The sequence below is a fragment of the Rhinolophus sinicus genome, chromosome 7, assembly GCF_057876585.1.
Source record: "Rhinolophus sinicus isolate RSI-liver-muscle chromosome 7, RSI-T2T, whole genome shotgun sequence".
NCBI classification, from domain to species: domain Eukaryota; kingdom Metazoa; phylum Chordata; class Mammalia; order Chiroptera; family Rhinolophidae; genus Rhinolophus; species Rhinolophus sinicus.
Genome location: NC_142507.1, coordinates 8,863,355 through 8,884,367, shown reverse-complemented (window position 1 = coordinate 8,884,367; position 21,013 = coordinate 8,863,355). Strand labels below are relative to the sequence as shown.

At 37.7% G+C, this 21,013-nt stretch overlaps 1 protein-coding gene and 1 non-coding gene across 4 annotated transcripts in view; both read right to left on the bottom strand.

Moving 5' to 3' along the window:
- Positions 1-21,013, bottom strand: part of C7H8orf89 (chromosome 7 C8orf89 homolog) — a 38,244-nt gene that overhangs the window by 15,215 nt on the left and 2,016 nt on the right. For 2 of the 3 annotated variants that reach the window (XM_088799368.1, XM_074318935.2), the window contains exons 2-5: positions 9,633-9,796; positions 7,930-8,083; positions 5,772-5,844; positions 4,926-4,983 (exon numbers count right to left, since the gene is read on the bottom strand). In XM_088799368.1, coding sequence (XP_088655494.1) covers positions 4,926-4,983; positions 5,772-5,844; positions 7,930-8,083; positions 9,633-9,796 — 449 coding nt within the window. Of the gene's footprint in view, positions 1-4,925; positions 4,984-5,771; positions 5,845-7,929; positions 8,084-9,632; positions 9,797-17,143; positions 18,204-21,013 lie in introns of those variants that run through there. The other variant, XM_088799369.1, reaches the window with a different exon arrangement.
- LOC141568768 (U6 spliceosomal RNA) lies at positions 19,190-19,296 on the bottom strand. Its single transcript, XR_012491962.2, has one exon. It is a non-coding gene; the product is annotated as a U6 spliceosomal RNA (small nuclear RNA).

Below are 21,013 nucleotides of genomic sequence, written 5' to 3'. Positions count from 1 at the left end.
AAATATCTGTTCCTCAGATCACCATCAACACAATTAGTTCTTCATATAACACATTCCTTGAAGTAGAAATGCCACTACTTACGTCCTAAAGTGACTGTGATAGCAAGTCATCTCAAAAAAATATTTAATTTAAAAAACCCTGCAATGCTTGCATTTAATGATAGAAAACTAGTTCTGTGTCTATCTCATGCTTCTTAAAACATGGGATGGCTGAGGAATTTATTCTTAAGTAAAAGGCACAATCTCTAGAAATAATTAGCTCATCTAACACTTTACATGCTTATCAAGTTATTGTCTCCAAATAAAATTGTTTCTCGTAAATGTTAAGTGAAGTAAAATAAAATTGTAAAGTAAAATGAGTCATTCACTGAAACAATATTAATCCAGCCTCTATTATAGAGTGGCAGTAATACTAACAGTAATAGATAACATGTATCTCTCTAGGCAAGTACTCTTTTCATCTATTTCATCCATACAACATTATGAAGTAGGGAACTAGTGCTAACTTGGATTACAGATTTAACAACAACAAAAAGATTTAGTGAAGCGAAAATACTTGCCCAAGAGCATACACCTAGTAACTGTGACGGACAGGATTTCAACCTAGATCCACCAAAGTCCAAGTTCCCATACCATGACTATGCATTGCCCTAAATATGTAAATGTGTATAAATACTTCTATTTAGAAACATACAAGTCTTTGAAAATAACATACGGGTCCACACAGCTTTGAAATATTATTATTTAACTTCAGTTTCAAGTGTCAAAAAGCTGTTTTCAATTTTCCAATGTGGTTGGGTTTTTTTGTTTTGTTTTAGTTGAGTATATAACATGTGTGAGAAGTTCAGAGAGAGAGTAGAGGGTAAAAATATGATCAGGATTCTTTTTCTGAGCAATACAATGGACTTGACATTTAGAAAGACCCTCGGGCTGCAAAATCACTAGATTCCAAGCATTAAGCGATAATGCAATAGCAGAAAAATTTCAAAGAATTGTTACCGTACAGACCAATCCAATTAACATGGAAGTTGTTCACAATAAGTAAAAATTCTCAAATATTTAGAAATGTATATACACATTCTAAATTATTTATCAATCAAAAAACAAATAACACAAAAAACACACATTTAACTAGATGATAAAGGAAACACTACAAAACTTGTGTGTGCAGCAAAAGTTGTACATAGAGCGGTTTATAGCCTAAAATTCCTATGTTAGAAAAGAAAGCTGAAAATTAATAAGCTAGGTATGAGATATACATGAGGGAAAGAATAAATCCAAAGAATATGGAAGAAAAAAAGATAATACAGAAAAGAGGAGAAATCGATGAAATAGAAAACAAACTTACAATAACAAAGATTTTTAAAGAGTCAAGAGTTCTTCACTGAAAAGACTAATAAAAAAGAAAGCTTCTGGTGAGATTAATTACAAAGAAAAGGCACAAGGAACAAATAAATAATAGTAGTGGAAGAGAGACAGAAGTAGAGACAGAGCAAAGACTAACCTTTATGCCAGTCAATTTGAAAACTTAACACAAAATGCAAAAAATTCTAGAAAGTATAATTTACTGAAATGGATTGAAGAAGAATTAGAATGCCTTAAGAGTCCCCAAAATTAAAATGATTGAGTCAATATTAAAAGATTCCTACGAAGGACACAAGTGACCCAAATGATTTACCTGTAAGGCGCTGGGTTACCTTATAGTTCTCTAGAGAGATTTCATTTTTTTTTTTTTTTTTGGCAGGCAGATCACTCCAATCCAGCCAAGACTGCATTTTAGGCTGTTTGAAAGCTAGTCTATTCTTGCAATGCCTTTATAGTGGGTAGCCCTTCAGGAATTTTAACTGAAAGCCTGGTGTTTACTAAGGGCTCTTCTTAGTAGGCCTGACGCCCCTACCTCTGTCTCCCCAGCAAACGCTAATTTGCTGGAACCTCTGCTCAGCTCTTTAGTCTCCAAGTTCTTTTCTGCTTGAGGTCTTGAAATATTACCCAGCATGCATGCTGCTCAGGAAGAGGCAGACACCTGTTGGGAAAACTGCTCACAGAATTTTGGGCTCACTTCTCTGCAGTTATCCCTCCAGTATCTCAGTCTTTCAAGTCCTGTTGGAAACGATAGCTCAACACCTTAAAACAGTTGCTTTTTAATATTTCTCTATTAATAATAAATATATGTTACTTTTACATTATGTTATTTATTTATTATAAAATATATTTGTATTATATCTTTATAATTAGCTCTCATGGTAATTATTGGTGGTAAAGTTGGTCTGATAGGAGTTATTCTATCATAGCCAGAGGTGGGAGTTCTATGGGCCAGTTTTTAAAAACTTGTAACTACTGTGTTTCCCTGAAAATAAGACTGAGCTGGACAATCAGGTCTAATGCGTCTTTTGGAACAAAAATTAATATAAGACCCGGTCTTGTATTATATTGTATTATATTATATTATATTTATTATATTATATAAGACCCAGTCTTATATTATAGTACAATAAGACCGGGTCTTATATTAATTTTTGCTCCAAAAGACGCATTTAGAGCTGATTGTTTGGCTAGGTCTTATTTTCGGGGAAACACGGTATTGAAATAGATGACAGTTGTCACAATGATCCTTTAAAAACGTAAATCAGAGCACAGTGAAAGCATTCTTTTGTTAAAATCATTCAATGGCCCCTCACTTCAACCAGAATTAATTTAAATACACATCCCTTCCAAGGCCCTACATGGTCGGGGGTACTCCATCACCTGTCTGACCTCATCTTCCACACTCTGAGATGAGCCACACTCGACTCCTGACACTCTTCCAACAGGTTTGGTACCGTCCTGCCTTGGGACCTTTGCTGGCTCCAAGAGAATAACTGTTTCCCCGGGGTTTAACTCCCTCACCTCTTTCAAGTCTTTGCTCAAATAGTACCCTCTCGATTCAACCCATTCTGACCACTCTATTAAAAACTGTAAATCGTCCTTTTCGCCCCAGATCACCTGACCTACCTTACCCAGTTCTACTTGTTTATTGTGGTTTCCATTGCATTTGCACCTTCTAATATACTAGGTCACGGACTTCTTTACTAGTTTTAATATTGGGTGGCTGTATTTTCTCACTAGGACGTAAGCTCCACAAGTGAAGGAACTGCCACCTTGCATGACTCTGAAGGAAATTCAGCAAGTATTTACTGAACACTCAGTTTGTTGCAGAAACTGGCGTAGGCACTGCAGGATACAAAGGCAAGTAAGCAGAGCACCCAGCCCGACAGAACCCTAAAATGGGCCTGTTGGAAAATAGGTCGGCAAATGTTCGTTTGGGCCAAAATGCAAAACAAATGCCTTTTGTTGAAATGAACACTTATATTTTTATTTTAGGCTGCCCGTTGATTACAGAAGTTGTTTATAGTACATGGAAATTCACAGAAAAGGAAATATCCAAGGAGAAGTTCACGAACATTTAACCTTATGAACATCTAGAGACAGAACTTGCAAAGCTGCTAACAAGTCAGTTCTGACTGCTACCAAAGATGTCAATGAAGGTCTTACTTAGTAATTTTGTGTCTGTGCTGTGATTGGAGGGGCTCTATTTACTCCATTATTCCATCAGTGCAAAGTCATGGAAGTGATGGATGCACTAGAAGAAGACAACTATGACAGTGATAAAAATAAGGTTTAAAAAAATCTTAGATTGGTAAGGAAATAATTGTTACACATAGGTAAAGAAGGAAACATTTGAAAGTCTGAAGGACAAATAGTAAATAACATAAAGATGTTATATTTAATCCAGGGATTCTCGACTGGGAATGACTTTGCCACGCTAAGGACATTTGGCAACATCTGGAGCCATTCCTGATAACCACACTTGGGGTGGTGGTGCCAGTGAGTAAAGGCCTTCCCTGCACAGGACAGACGCCCACAAGAAGGAATGATCTGGTCCAAAATGTTAGCATTGTTGCCGTTGAAAACCCTGGCTTGGATAATAACCAACAAAAGACAGGAAAATATTGTGGCAAAATTGAAAACTTTTTCAAGAAATGGTTAAGAATTTATTGGAGAATTTAAATGCTAGACATATGCATTATGTCATATGCCATATATCGTTCTCTTGGCATAAAATGCCCAGGAAGCTGTAATACATGAAAGCTATAGAAAGGGATAAGGCAGTAAGTCTAGATACCAGAGCTGCCAAGAAATTCTCTTGTAGACATCATTAAAAGTGTAATTACCTGGCTCAAGAGATTTTTCAGTGTCTGTTTTTGAAAACCAAAATTCTGATCAAACATATCAGAAATGTAGAGGTGAGCATTCCTGATTTTAGAGACTCAAAGAACAAACCCATACTTCAAGTAGGTGGAAATACACCTTGGTGTTGTTATAAACCCTTTTTGTCACTATGGACTTAGGAGTAAACCAATCTAAGAGTAGTTTTTATGAACCCAAAACGGACGGCGTATAGATAATAAGTTTCTGTAGTTGGTGTTATAGATACACAGGATTCATGAAAAAAGTTCATTAGAAGATAAGGCCAGAAAGGAAAGTTAGGGGAAGATGGGAAAGGGTTCAATACCAAGCTACGGGGTTTATACTTTAGCCTGTGGGTAAGGAGGAGTCACTGTTTTTGAATAAGGGAGTGATGTGATTAGAAGCCAAGGTTTTAGGCTTTTGTCGCAGTGTTGAGGATTTGAAAGGTCAGAAATTCAAAGCTGGCCTACACTGCACCACCCATGGGAGGTGATGAGGGCCTGTCCCAGGTCCTGAGATAATAAAGGTATATGCATGTTGAACACAACATGTACTAAGTTTATAAAATAAACAAAGATTTTAAAAAGCGTTAACAAGACAAAGACAATTAAACTAGTGGAAGTAAAGGAAGTTAAAAAAAAAGTGAGTATTCAATACCAAATAGACGTGTCGTAGGAGAAAAAGATGTGCCTATTTACCTTTTGATTTCTCATGGCGTGGTACCACAGAGCATGTCTCCCTAATTTTCTTCATCCTAAAATTATATGTTATCATAAAATCAATTATCTATAAATTCAGGGTTTATTCATTCTTAACAATAGAATAAGAGACAAGAAGCATGCTTTCGGTGAAACTTGTTGAAAGATATTACGTGGAAATTAAATAAACATTAAAGAAACAAAATTCCTTCCACTAGGACGAATCTAATCAGAAGCTGATATGAACCAACTTAATATGTCTGGTTTTGCTAATAAATTTTACCAGTGGATGAGTGTTAGGTCTAACTTTTCCCATCTTTATCTCAATTTACCTCTCACTGATCAACGTTCTGGGAATGCTAAGAGGAAGGGAATCAAGATTGGATTCACAGGGTGTCTGGATATGCCAACTACCAGCTCCCGTATTTGTGTACTTTTTACTATTCATCACCATAATCTGAATTTTGTCATAATTAAGTTTTGTCCTTCTGGAACAGACCCAGTTAGTAAGTAGGTTATTAGAGGAAGTACATCATGATTGAATCTGCTGTGGGTGAGATAGTCCATAAAAATTCGAAATTTCTTGTAACTATTTTAAACTTTAGAAGTCAGCCCAAACTTTTAAATACTCTTTACCTCTAGAATTATTGCTATCAGTTATATTACCAGAATGTGCCTTGAGATTCACTGAAAATTTCTGGTTATCATTAATCTGAAAAAATGTTAGACTTTTATCAGCATTTTCAAAGCAAATATTTACATCGGGAGGGAGAAAAAAAGAGGGTAAGAGGTTGCAAAAAAAAAAAAAAAAAGAGAGAGAGAGAGAACAAAACTAAGTACTTCCCTGCTTTGCCAAGACTGTTCTTGGGTAATGTGCAGAGGCGAATAAAACACTTGTAGGCAACTCAACTTGTTCTCACTAGAATGGTTAAAATAAAGACAAGCAAGAGCATTAACATCTATTTACACTTGCCAAGCACTTCGTAAACATTACGGCACTTCGCCACTTTTCATATAAAGACCACTTATCATAACCCGAATGTAATACAGTTAAATTATACTTCATTGACTTAAGTAAATTCACACTCAAGTCAATGCACAATGTAAAGGGATCATCACACAAACTGCAAATAAAATTGCAAATGAAAAAAATAAATAAACTGAAATAGAGTGTAAACAGTAGGAAGCAAAATAAAGACTGAACATTTAGAGGCAGGATGGACTCATTCAGGGGGTGCTTTCCAGGCTTCCCGTTTCTTTAAGACAATCATATGCATTGAAAGATGGGTAACAAGACCGGTGTGTACTGAGACAAGTCCATTGCCGTAGGCAGCCCTCCACACTCTTAACCTGCCCCCGCCCCACCAGCCATCACAGGGTTGTGACTCCCAGTGAAATGACAAGAGCGAGCTGAGTGTCAGGGATACAGGTGTCTTGGTAACCATGGAAAGTCACTGTCCTTAAGTGGATTTTACACCCATGTTTCCAACGATCCTTCTTCTTTCTACATCCCTGTCAGCCTTCCTCTGTTAACTCTTACCTTCTAGTCTACTAGCCACTCACTCTCTCTCTTCTATCATCTCTGATTCTTTCTTACTTCACTGTAATCTCATTTCAGAAAGAGTAATTTTGCTTTTCATATTTTTAGAGGTTGGCAACCTGTCCTCAGATAATATTTTAAAAAATGATGGGAAAGACTTGATGCGTGCTATTGTTCCCTCGGAGTGTTATTTAGAAAACCGAAAAAGTCCAAGCACCTTAAGAGTCCAATGATAGGGACTATTACATAAACTGTTATTAAACACAGTTAAATAAGATATGGACCCATCAATGAAATATAATGTGGACAGTAAAGACCACTTGAAGATTATGTCGTGACATGAAAAAAGATACACTTGTAATACTAAGTAAAAAGGCAGAATAGAAAAGTTGTAAGTACACCAAAACCACAATTAAAATTAAAACTCATGACAATGAAGGATAGAAGAGAATACCCAACAATAAAAATCGATATGTTAGGATGGGTAAATTGTCAAATAATTGTTTTTCTTTTTTTCCCCAAATTTTCTTCAAAGCTCTTACTTATTTTCATAATTGGGATATAAACTAACCACAGCTTTTCATTTTTAGTATGTTCTAGTTTTCTATTTATATTACCAGGATTTATTTCAAGAGTTAATTAACAAGAACAATAATACTAGTGGAAAACTCAAGAAATAGATTCTGAAATTCCAGTACTTGTGGGCTATGCATAACTGGATAACTTTCAAAGCTCATTATGGCAGGAGATAATATGAAAATAAAAATCTGCCCTAAAGAGAGTTGCAAGTCAGACTGCTATAAATGCTTCATCTTTTTTTTAGTCTGCCACATTCAATTAATACCTGATAAAAAATTCAATAAACCAAATAAAATAGGAGACTTACTAATTTATAAATCCCTTTGAAGAAAGGGGTTTCTTTTCATGGTAAGTCAGTCTAATTTGCAGTAGGAAAGGTATTTATAATAATATTTTTAAATGCCAGTATGCAAAGTCAGTGGGACTTGACTGCCTGACAAACTCATTTCTGATGTAGGCGATGCAGGGTTTTCATTCGGCTGACATCTCATTCAGAATCTCCCCTTACACCACTTCAGTCAAAGGAGAAATGAAACACAAAGTTCTGTAGTCAAGGTAATGAAACCTATTAATATTGCAGAGAGTTCGTTTGTTTTTATTGCTAAAAATTCCAATATTCTCATGAGCAATCTACACTTGGGCCATAAAGATTTTTAAGAGAAAGCCCTTAAATCCTTTCTGGCAATGTCACTTGAAAACCGAGAAAAGCACCTACTGGTCAAACTGAATAACATCGCTAACTTGGATTTAAAAATTAATTCCTTCATGGAAAGAAAATATTAGTAGGCAAGAAAGAATTAGATTTACTGGCCGGAAAGACCTCTATATTCAGCAGTATTACTACAAATACATATTCAACAAAAGAGAAGTGAATAGACGATCTACCTGGCTCGAGGCATCTCGGTGTCAGCCCCCAGCAGCCTACCATGAACCGCCAGGGGCGATGAACTCACACTGTTTTGGCAACTTTGCAGTCCTGGTAAATACGGCATTTTGACACGTTTTCTGAGCTCTTCCAGACCAAATGCTGTGGTGTAGTCTAATTAAAAATAGTATCATAATTTTGTTCATTATTTCTTAAGTAAATGTATATACCTACATACTACTACAATGCATAATAGCATACACTCACGCAGTCATTAAGTAAAGAAAATTAAGCTACTGTGAGTTATCTAACATCGTTCCCATGAGGACACCTTAGAATCCCTAGTGTAGGGACAGTGGAGAAGAGTGATCAAGGGGATGATTAAGAATTAGAATAAGGGATAAAGGACAGCTTCACAGATCTCCCACAGTCACCACTGCCCTTTGGCTTCATTATTTCATATAATTATAATTCTCAGAATATTAGGTGCATTCACATGGAAAGACTTTAAGGGCACTTTCAAGAGTCTTGTATTATCTCCTACTTTAAATCTTTCCACCTTCTGGGTTTTATGCAAAAAAATCAAGATGTGTAAATACATGATCCTCCGAGCTAGCAATGAGAGATAAAAGAAATCTGTTTCAGGAATTGATTTTAATTATCTCTCTGCAAAATTCCACACCGAATCTATAAACAACAACATTGAAGCCTTACGACTGCCTCTTCTACTGACCTCACATTATTACTGGACATAGAGCTTGTCAAATTATTATCATTTTTAATTCAAAATGGAGGCCATAAATGGAAAAGGCAGATTAAGAGATCTGGGTGATCATTAAACCAAACATAGAGAATTGTGTTTTACGCTTTTTCTACTAAGCAAGTCTAGCACAACAATAACAAAGGTATTCAATGGGATTGGAATTATGTTAAATACTCAAAATATCATTTTGCAATCTCTTATTTTTCTCTTTTGCAAAAAACAATAGTTTTTCTTGATCAAAAAATATATATAGATTCTCTTTTCAGCAACTAGATTTAGGAGTAGGAGGGTCGATAAACTGGCGTGTTCTGAGTATCTTTAATGGGAATATGGTGAAAACTTTGAAAACCTATAGCAATGTATTCAAAATCAGAAGTGATGAAATGGTTGGGGAGTTTGAGCTTTGCTATTTTCAAGAATTATATCTCCATTAATAAAGCTAAAGGCAGAATTCAGGATAAATAAAAAATACAATTATAATCTGAAATTAAGGGAGGAAGCTATTAATACACTCATTTACATGTCAAAAGTGTCAAACTAGTCTTTACTAAGCCACTATAGGATACAAAATACTTTCCACATAGCTCACTCAAAAAGTAACATTTTGGTTAGAATTACTAAAAAGGGACTGTTAAAGATCTGGGTTTTTTTAAATATAAAAACCAACTTGAGCTATTTAAAAATAAACACTATTTATGAAAAGCAGTATGATCCAACAGAGAGTACTGCACTGATATCACAATAAATAGTTCTTTAAAATTTGTTTCTATCATGAGTTACAGAATTACATTAAGTAAATTCATTTTAATTTGCTTCCATTTTCTTTTCCATAAGCTTAAGATATTATCCTTACCGAAAAGTTACAGAAATTATACTCTCACTGCTTAAAAATATACAAGTAAATACAAATTCACTATTTCTATATTTTCTTAAGTAAAATAAGAGTAAAATTGAAGTCACCTTTCCTCATCTTTTGTGTTTCTAAAACTGCTTTCCTCCAACTACTCTCAAAAAGAAAACAGCCGTCAAGGGAATTTCTGGTGACATAAGACGTCTCAAATTTGATTTCAGGAGATAGCACCGGCATTTTTCCTTCTTCCAACAGTGCTGATGAAAGTGAGATGCTAATCCAGGTTCAGAACACAAAATACAAAAAAAAAAAAATGTATTTCAGAGATACATACTTTTTTTAATTTGTTTGCCATTGTACACATTAAATACTAACATAGATTTCAATGAAAAGTTTACTTGTAACATGTCAGTACATATTCTTGGGATTTTAAAGCAAGAGGTCTTTAAGAATATAGCTAAAATACACAGTAAGAATTTTTTTCTTTTATATATTTTAATGAATTCTTTCAAATTCCAGGTAAGATACTTGGCAACATAAACAAACAAACAATTAAAGTCCAACAGCAAGTTATCATGTACAAGAGAATGCTTAGAATTCTCTCAAAAATATTACCATTATTCACCACGACAAAGTGGGATTTATCTTTGGGATGCAAGGATGGTTCAACTCACAAAAATCAATGAACGGGATACACCACATTAACAGAATGAAGAATAAAAAAAAAATCACATGATCATCTCAATAGATGTAGAAAAAGCACTTGATGAAATTCAACATCCTTTCATGATAAAAAAAAACTTTCAACAAACTAGGAACAGAGTGAAATTATCTCAACGTAATAAAGGCTGTATATGAAAAGCCCACAGCTAACCTCAGTCAATGGTGAAAAACTGAAAGCGCTTCCTCTAAAATCAGGAGCAAGGCAAGGGTGTCTACTCTCAATACTTATATTCAATGTAGTACTGGAAGTCCCAGCCAGAAGCAATTAGGAAAGAAAAGGGAACAAAAGTCATCCAGATAGGATAGGAAGAACCGAACTGTCCCTCTTGACACTGACATGACTTTATATATATATGTGTATATATATGTAAAATATATATATACACACATATACAGAATATATATATACATTCTGTATTATATATATTATATACACACACACACATATACACACACACACACACACACACACACACACACACACACATACATATACAGAATACAGAATACCCTAAGATTCTACCCCAAAAATGTTAGAACTAATAAAGGAATTCAGTAAAGTTGTGGGATACAAAATCAACAAACAAAAATCACTTGCATTTCTATACACTAATAACAAACTATCCTGAAAAGGGAAAACGATCCAATTACAATAGCATCAAAAAGAATAAAATACTTAGGAATCAACTAAGGGAGTGAAAAACTCGTATACTGAAAAACTGCAAAACATTGATGAAAGAAATTAAGAATACACAAAATTATGGAAGGATATTCCATGTTCATAGACTGGAAAACTTAATATTGGCAAAATATTCATACTATGCAAAATGATCTACAGATTCAATGTGATCCCTATCAAACTCCCAATGACATTTTTTACAAAAATAGTAAAAATAATTCAAAAATTTATATGGAACCAGAAATGACCCCAGATAGCCAAAACAATCTTGAGAAAGAAGATCAAAGCTGGAGGCAACAAACTTCCTGACATATTACAAATCTTAAGTAATTAAAGCAATATGACAGACATATGGCATAAAGACAGACATATAAGCCAATGGAACAGAACAAGGTCCAGAAATAAATCCACACATATACAGTCAAATGATTCTTGACAAGAGTGCCAAGAATACGCAATAGAACAAGAATAGTCTCTTCAACAAATAGTGTTGGGAGAACTGAACGTACACATGCAAAAGAATGAAACTGAACCCTTTCTTATCTTACGCCACACACAAAAATAAACTCAAAGTGGATTAAAGACTTAAGCCTAAGACATGAAACTGTAAAACTCCTAGAACTAAACATAGTGGAAAAGCTTCATGACATTAGTTTTGGCAATGATTTGATGGATATGACACCAAAAGCACAGGAAACAAAATAAAAAATAGGCAAGTGGGACTACATCAAACTACAAAGCTGCACAGCAAAGGAAACAATCAAAGAGTAAAAAGACAGCCTACAGAACGGAAGAAAATATTGGCAAAGCATATATCTGATACGGGGTTAATATCCAAAATATATAAGAAACTCCTACAACACCCTAGCCAAATAATAATAATAATAATAATAATAATAATAATAATAATAATAACCCTATTAAAAATGGGCTAAGGACTCGGATAGACATTTCTCCAGAGAAGACATACAAATAGCTAACAGGTATACGAGAAGATTTTCAACATCACTAATCATGAGGGGAATGCAAATCAAAATCACAATGAGCTATCACCTCATACCTGTTAGGATGGCTATTATACATTTTTTTGTTTTAAAAGACAAGTGTTGGTGAGGAGTAGAGAGACTGGAACCTTTGCACACTATTGGTGGAAATGCAAAATGGTGCAGCCATTATGGAAAACAGTATGGAGGTTCCTCAAACACTTAAAAATAGAACTGCCCTACCAGCCAGCAATCCTACTTGTGGGTATTTATCCAAAAGAATTGAAATCAGGATCTCAAAGAGATACTAGCACTCCCACGTTCTTTGTAGCACTATCACAAGGGCCAAGATATGGAAATAACCTAAGTGCCCATCACCAGGTGACTGGATAAAGAAAAGGTGGCATAGATATTCAATGGGATATTATTCTCCCATAAAAACAGAAGGAAATCTGCAACAGCATGGATGAACCTTAAAGACATTATGCTAAGTGACAAATACTGCATGACTCCATTTATACGAGGTGTCTAAAGTAGTCCGTCTCATAAAAGCACGTAATGGTGGCTGCCAGGGGCTGGGGGTTGGAGGAAAAGGGTAGTTGCTCGTCATTGGGTATAAAGTTTCAGCGAAGCAAGATGAGTAAGTTCTAGAGATCTGTGTACAACATTGTACTTACAGATAACAATACAGTGTTGTACACTTGATCTTAAGAGGGTAAATCTCAAGGGTAAGTGTTCTTACCACAATAAAAACAATTGTTTAAATTATTACCATGATAAAATGCATTCGTGCCTGAAGAAAAGATAATTTCTATGCTCCATGAAAAACACGTCCTCAGATAGCCATTACTTTTATTCTAAAATGGACACCGAAGAACAATTAATCATATATCCAGCTTACTTACCACATGTATATTCAACTCAGTCATATATATTAAGTGTCGGTTATGCACAAGGTATTACTACACTCTGAAGAGAGTACAATTCTGCTCAGACGCGGCCCCTACTTAGGACAATGAAACCACCACAGTGACAATTAACTGGACGCGTATTCATCTGTGCTCCTGGCTTATATTCATTTTCTTCAATCTTCACATTTTCTTAATCTTATATTCATTTTCTTCAATCTTCACAACATAAGGATTACAGACATCCAGAGTCAGCTGTGTTCATTCATTCCTACAAAATGTTATTTACTGAGGTTTGATTCTATACTGAGGATAGCACCAGGCGTTGGAGAAACAAGATAAACAAAATAGTTCCTGCCCTTGAGGAGCTTAGAGTCCAGTACAGGAAACACAGACAAGAAAACGGATAATGCAGTGTAGTGAGTGCTTGTAGCAATACAGGCTCCTAATACAGAAAAGCATGTAAAAAGACTGAAATAAACAAAACAATAACAGACTCATAGAAATAGAGACCAAAGGGATGGTTATTGGAAGGAAGGGGGTGGGAGGGTGGGAGAAAAGGGGAGGGAGAATACAGTCAATAATATTGCGGTAAGTTTACATGGTGACAGATGGTTACTAGAATTAATGGGGTGATCACATTGTAAGGTATAAAAATGTCAAATCACTTATACTGTTCACCTGAAACTAATATACCCAATATAAGATTGTATGCCAGCTATACTTAACTAAAAATAATTTTAAAAAAGTCTACACAGTGAGAGGCAACATGGCATGAATGCCTCCTTACGCCTGGGTACACGCCAGCAAGCAAGGAGCGGAACGAGGAGGACCTGGGAGGCGAGGGAAAAGGACAGGAGACAGAGGGAAGACAGGAGGAAGAGGGAGAAGGAGAGGAAAGAGGGAAGGAGCAGAGACACAAAAGTAGCCTCAGAAACGGAGGGGTGGTGAGCAGTCAGCACCTCCTAGGAAGGCCAGCCCTAAAGAGCCAGCTGTGTCATACCCTAGAGAGGTTATTTATTGTAATAAGAGAAAACGGATAAGAATACAGGGGACAGTCTGGATTTGGTGATGAGGTCTCCGGTCTGCTTTGAAATGGCAGTGCTGAGAGTTAAAGGTGAGGGTGGAAAGCAGACAGGAAATGGGCTACAGATGGGGGTGAAAAGCAGTAGGAAACGCAGCCAGAGACAGAAAGAGAGGGGAGAGTCACAACCTCAGTACCACGCCAAGGGCCTGCGTGGGCATCTCCAACCAGACCTGCCAAGTTCTCTGGCTTTGAGCCACCCTCTTTCCCTGCAGCAGGGCTCAGAGGTTCCCACTGCTTCCCAATACTCTCCACTGCTACCACCACCCTCTCTCTCTGGACTTGGGCTTCATTCCCCTTCCAAGCAACAAGAAGAATGACTCATTCTGTCTTTGATGCTCTTGAACTCGCCGGATTTTTATAGGGCTTTTTGCTAACGACTTGAGAAAACAAGACCACCATAACAGCAACAGCAATAATGAAAATCTAAACAAATCTAAACTAAAATATGGAGTAAATTAAATTTCCAAAGTCTTAAAAGACTCTTACAATGACGATCCAGACTCCATTCTAAGAACTTGTTTTTCCTTTTACTTGTGGAGGTGAAGATGACCTGACAACTTTCTTGCAGCTCCAAGGCAGACCCTTCTCTCTACCAGCAGAAGAAACAATCAGGGACTAACAATAAATGCCTCTGCGGCATTTGATCAAACCAGGTCAAGAGAAAAACTTCTGAAAACTGAATACTTGGGGGTGGGGGAGGAAGGGGAAGCCCAGAGTTGCAAGAATGTACCACTTAAGGAATGTGCTGAAATAATTTTTTAAAAAACAAATGTTTTTGATCTGATGTTTCCTGAAATCATGGTCACCACCTAATTCTAGTGGAAAGAGAAAAATTAAGGATATTTTATAGGACAAAAAAAAAAGAAAGAAAGAAAGAAAAGAAAGAAAGAAAGAAAGAAAGAAAGAAAGAAAGAAAGAAAGAAAGAAAGAAAGAAAGAAAGAAAGAAAGAAAAAGAAAAACGACAAAAAAACACATGTAGAAAGAGATAATCAAAGGAACCAAGTACTTATGGTCTAGGGCAGGCCATAAAGAACTCACTCAAAACAAATGCTTTCTCAAATTAACAGTAAAGAGACCTGGGATTAAAACAAACTAATTGTTTGACTAAGGACTTATCAAATAATTACTATATTTTCAAAGCCACCCCAAAAATATGAGTGCATGTAAGTATTTTTTTGTATTAAAAATATTCCAAATATTTTAAAATTAATGTCATCTTTTTACCACCTAGTTTAGAACTAGAGGACAATGGTAATTGAATGTTTGTTCACTGTTCATTATTTATCCATCCTTCCATGTATTCATTTAACAAAAATGTACTGAAGGACAATCATATGTCAGGCATTACGGATGTACAAGTGAACAGAACCGGCGGGGCAGGGCGGTGGGGGGGTGGGGGGGCCCCTGTCCTCCTGAAGCTTAGGTGGGGGAGATAAACACTAAGCAAGCCAAGAAATGAACAAAGTTTATTTCAGATAAAATCAAAGGAAGTAGAGCTGATTCTCATTATTCGCGATAACCACGTTCTATGAAGTCACCACTAATACTGAACTAACGAACACTGAACTATTGCTCCCAGGGGAAATATGAAACTAGGTTCCTGTGAGCCTCTGGTCGCAACATTTTCATCCGCTGATCAATACGTAACCTTGTTTTTGGTGTGTTTCTGTTTAAAGACCCCTTATTGAATGCATATCACTGATTGATTACCACTGAGCTCACCGCTAACAGCATGGTAACGCATGCCTAAAGGAAGCTTCTCTGACACACATCCTTTCTTCGTAAGATACAGCACATTCATCTTGCACTTAGGCACACAGGGCGGGATGTTAGCACTGCACTTATAACAAAATCACCAAGAGCAAGCACACAAATGTGAAATACATGGCACAGCAGAGATGGTGAGAAGAACCTTGCTTATAGTGTAAGGGCTGTGACAAAGAAGGCAGAGCGGCACCTTGTTTGACGTCCACTGGGAACTGTGTGTCAGCAACCCAAATTTTTCACCACTCTGCACATGTCTGCAAGTGAGCAGGAATGCACTCTGAGTATTGATTTCAGAGGTATACATAAATTGTAATGAATAGGTGAATTAGCAAATACAGAATTGATGGCTAACGAGGGCTGACTGTGATTCATTGTGGCAATGTGCCGAAGGGCCAGAGTTGTTTCAGACTGGATGGGTAAAGAAGGTCTCATAGGTCCGGTGATATTGGGATGAGATCTGAACGGACCAGAAGTAGCCAGAGATATCCGGGGAAGATGTAAGGAGAGAACATTCTTCGCCAAGAAAACAGTGAGTGCAAACGCCCCAAAGCCAGAATACAACCAACATGCTCTACAGCAGAAAGACCTGTGTCAACACCTGCGCTGTCCAGTAGAGCAGCCACTTTGATCCAGCCTTTAGAAGTAACTACCAATTTAGAGGAAATGCAGGGGACAAAGGAACACACTACATGACATCACAGAGATGTGATCGGCAAAACCAGAACATGCAATCCTAGACTTCTCCTGTTCTTTTTCTCCTGTTCTTAACTTGTGGTTTGCACACCTTCGTCTCCTCATTTTTTTCCCATCATGTTCTATTATTTTTTAGTTTTAGGGTACCAGTATCCCGTTTGCTAAATCTGCCAAGTCTCCTTCCTTGTGATTCATTTCTTTATATAATGTGTCATCTTTGACTGTGAGCTCATCTTCGAGAGATCGCTATCTACAGGAATCCAATGTTCCCTGAGCGACTGAAACTTCCCTATTCAGAGAGGTTTTCCATTTCTCTCTGCCTGGACCTGGGTTTCAGACGTGCCAGCCCAGTTCCCATGTCAGTTTCTTGGACTGTGTTACCGTAACCATGTAGTCGTATGAATTCAGACCCCAGACCTGAGCTTTGCAGGATATGAAGGTCTAATGTTTAGCTGCTGACTCATTTCCTAGTTCAAGGGGATGGCAAGCTTCCTTGCAGCCTCCTCAGGAAATGGGGGGTATTTTTCTAGCCATCATCTGTGTCAAGGTACTGTGTCAAGGGTTGTATTTTTCAAAGAAGAATGAATGCACTGACACGTATCGGTTCCCACAAGTTCTTCCTTCAATGTTGTGTTGTCACGCCTCCTTCAATAGGCGGAGTTTGTGTTCTCCTCCCTGAAACTAACTTCCTCGGTCAATAACATGCTGGAGAAGTGACTGTGTGATTTCAGGTCATAACAGGTGATACAACTTCTACCGGCTCGCTCTGGGGACACTCACCTTAGAAACCCAGCGACCATTTTGTGAGGAAACCAGGTGACAGGAAAGGTCCACAGCTAAGGTCTCGGTCTACAGCCAGCATCAAGCACCAGACATGGGAGTGAATGAGCCTGTAGGTGATTCCAGCCCCAAGCCTTCCAAGCATCCATGTCAGGCCCCACACACAAGGAAGCAGGCTGGGCCTAGCTGCCCCTGGTGTGCATTGCCCGAATTCCTGACCCGCAGAATCCATGAGCACAATCAGTGGTTGTTTTCCATGACTCAGTTTTGGGGAAATTTGTGATGCAGTCATACAGACTGGAACAGTACTCCTTTGTGACCTCCAGCTTTCGGCAGACGCTCAACAGTGGCTTCCTATGTGAACATTCCTTCGTTTCTGCCACCTGGGGATTTCCTTCCCTTGGTTCCTAGCTTGGCCACATACCCATAAATTATCTTATTATATTTTACCCAGCATTTGAAATGTAACGAAGCAGAATGGAGTCCCTTTCATATCAGCTCACTGTGCCCAGGAGTTCCCAGAATAACTTTTCAAATGAAGACATAAAGAGCTGAAGGATTTAAATTCTTTGGTAAAGATACTTAAAAATAAAAATGAAGCCTATAGAATGTACAGTTATTATAGAACAGATAACTCATTACAGAAAAAAAGTACACCACATGGTCAATAAAAGCTCACTGGTATCAAATAAAAGCAATGTAATGACTGAGTTTCACAAAATGGCCAAGGATTTTCTTTAACACTCGACAGTGTAAGATGGGATTTAAGGAACATAAAGCTTCAGTGTATGTATTGGTATAATATCTCCAGAGAGCAATCTCTCTATATATATATCCTTATAATTTTGTATACATTTGACCGTGTAATTCCACTTCTAGGAATTTATCCTAAAGAAATAATCATTGATATATTCAAATATTTATCTTCGCGGATGTCAAATCCTATATTTTTATAATAGAAAAGCAAAAAAGGCTGAAAATAACCCAAACATCAAGCAGCAGATGGTAAGATAACCTTGAATTTCAGCTCTGTTTAAACCCAAATAATGATCAAGTGAACAGAAAGACAAGTTGTAGATTCATTGAGAAAGCTAGTTATTTATTGATCCACAATGCCAGGCATTGTCCTAGAAGCTGAAATATAAAAATGATTAAGATATAAAGGCATACAGTCTACGGGGCGGGGGGGAGGGGGGACGGACAAAGCAAACAATTACAGTTCATTATAAATATTAACGATAAAGCTGTTTAAATTCCACGTACAACAGAGCCTTTGCTAACCTAACCAGATTGGGGAAGTAGGCGAGTTTTGATTTCGTTTTTAAGCAAGGTATGTTCAAGCTAAGTCCCACGGATTTTGATTAGTAGAAATTAACTGTGGCAGAGAAGGCGGAATGTGTACTCAAATCCTTGCTCCTCCAGAGAAGAGAGTTGTTCCCAGAAAGTGGCTACCTCGCTCCCTCCGGCGATTGGAACGGGAGTGGATATGAGGTGTAATACTTTCAAGAAGCAGACCTGCTCTCTGCATCCTTTCTCCTTCCCTGTCTGCTGGCTGCCGTTAGTCAAGAGTGAAGTGCTAACGAACAGCAGAGCCTGGATCCTACTACTAAGGAGCAAAGCTGACTTCTGACCAGAAACACCAGGTCCCTGAAGGACGTCATTTTGCTTAAAGTCCTTTCGTTACAGTGTTGATGAGAAAAATAAATGATTCCCCGTGGAGCCACTGTCTGAGTGGAGTTTGCCCCAGGTCTGCGTGCATTTTCTCCGGGACTCTGGTTTCCTCCCACATCCCAAAGATGTGCACGTGAGGGGAATGAGAATTTACTGTATGTGGGTTTTGTTGTTGTTGGCTTGTTTTTTTATTAGTTTCAGGGGTACAAAACAACGTAATAGTTAGACATTTACACCCCTCACAAAGTGATAACCTCCCTCCCCCAATCTGCTACCCCTCTGACATCGTCTATAGCTGTTACAATTCCACTGACTATGCTGTACTCCACATCCTGTCACTATACATGTATATATGTATATAATTATAGTTGATATAAAAACATGGAACGCTTCACAAATTTGCATGTCACCCTTGCACAGGGGCCATGCTAATCTTCTCTGTATCGTTCCAATTTTAGTCTATGTGCTGCCGAAGCAAGCACTACTGTATGTGTTAAATCACTAAAATGTTGGGGTCTGTTTGTCGTTATAGCTAACAATACACGAAGACATGTGGTTGTTATTCCTAAGTGTGAGTGTATTCGCTCACTTACTCAAATGTATTCACTAAGCATGTACTATGTGCACATGGGAATTCCACGTGCATGACAAGTACAAAGGTGAACAAAACAGAGATCCCGCCTTCACGGAATTTCCTGCCCAAAAGGAAAAACAGTAGCCACTCATGCAGCGACAATATAAGGCATTGTGGCATTACAGCCTTGGGGAGACGTATACGTACATATATACGTACATATATGTAGCTATACATACACATATATGTATGTCGCTCCCTCATATTAGAGGAGTTAAAAGAAGGGAGATACTAGTTTCATATGGAGGGTAGAAAAAATATTTGGAAGACACTAGAAAATGACCCTAGAAAATTTAAATAAAATTCAGACGGGCAAAAGTGTAGGTAGAGGCATTCCAGGAAAAGACACAAACGTCCAAGATCCCATGGAGAGTGGAGAGAGTTCAGGTAAGGGCACTGTGAGAAATAATGAAACGACTGACTGGGGCGAGATCACAGACAAATTTGAATGGTGGCCAAAGTGGTCTGTGCTTTCTTCTTTGAGCAATGGGAAGGCACTGAAGGTTTTTTAACAGAGTCGTGGGACAGTCACAGCCATTCTGCTTTACGAAGAGTAATCTGGCAGATCCTGGAGCCAAGTTAAAGGCTACCGTAATGGTCCAGGGTGCTTACGGTAGTAGCAGCGCGAAGGCACGATTAACAGTTGAATTTAGGAGGTTCGGCAAAGAAAAAGGAGTCAGAGACGATGAAGGTTGTGGCTGAGGGTGACTAAGAGAATAACGGAAGCATGCATTAAATTCTAAGAGAAAGTGCTTCTCTTGGGGTGGAGGGCAATAAGCTCAGTATTAAAGTGAGCACAGGGAATCCGGGAGGAGACACAGCCAGGGCTTAAGCTGCATGAATGGAGGTCTACAGCTTTGGTTGATAGATGGAAAATTTTCAGTTATCTATTTACTGGTGAGAATGAAGACCGGACTGGATTACAGTTGCCAAGAGAGAGAAGACAGCTCGATTCCCTTAAAATACACGCAAGGCAGGAAGATAAAGAAAAGGCAGAGAAGTGACTAGAGGGGGAGAGATCCAGAGGAACTGAAACGGCAGGAAGCATTGGACCATGTCCAATTCTACAGGAGTCAGTAGAGAAAGGAACTGCTAGCAGTAGTACTTCTGAAACACCAAATACACAATCTCATTGCATCATCAAACAAGCCAATGAAACACAATTCCCAGCTACTGACCAGGAATTCAGACCCGACAAAGAACATAAGGAGTAAAATGAACTTAGATTCTAATCTAGGCTCTGCCCTTCAATAGCTGCATAACCATAGTGAAATAATAACCACAAAGAAAATAATAGTGTCTGTGACTCTCATTGGGTTAGTGAGGATTAAATCTTAAAATGCATGTAAAAGGTTCAGCGCAGTGCTGGGCATGTAATAAGCCCCAGGTAAGTGGAAGCTATTGTTTTGTTTTTAAATAACGAGTACACATAGGTTTTTCTCAACACAGCCTGTTAATGGAAATGTAAGTCAGTAAAGACTATTTGGAAGGCTAGACCAGAGTCCACCAAATTTTTAAAGTATATACTCCGGACCCAGCAATTCTGCTTCAAGGAATTCTTTTTG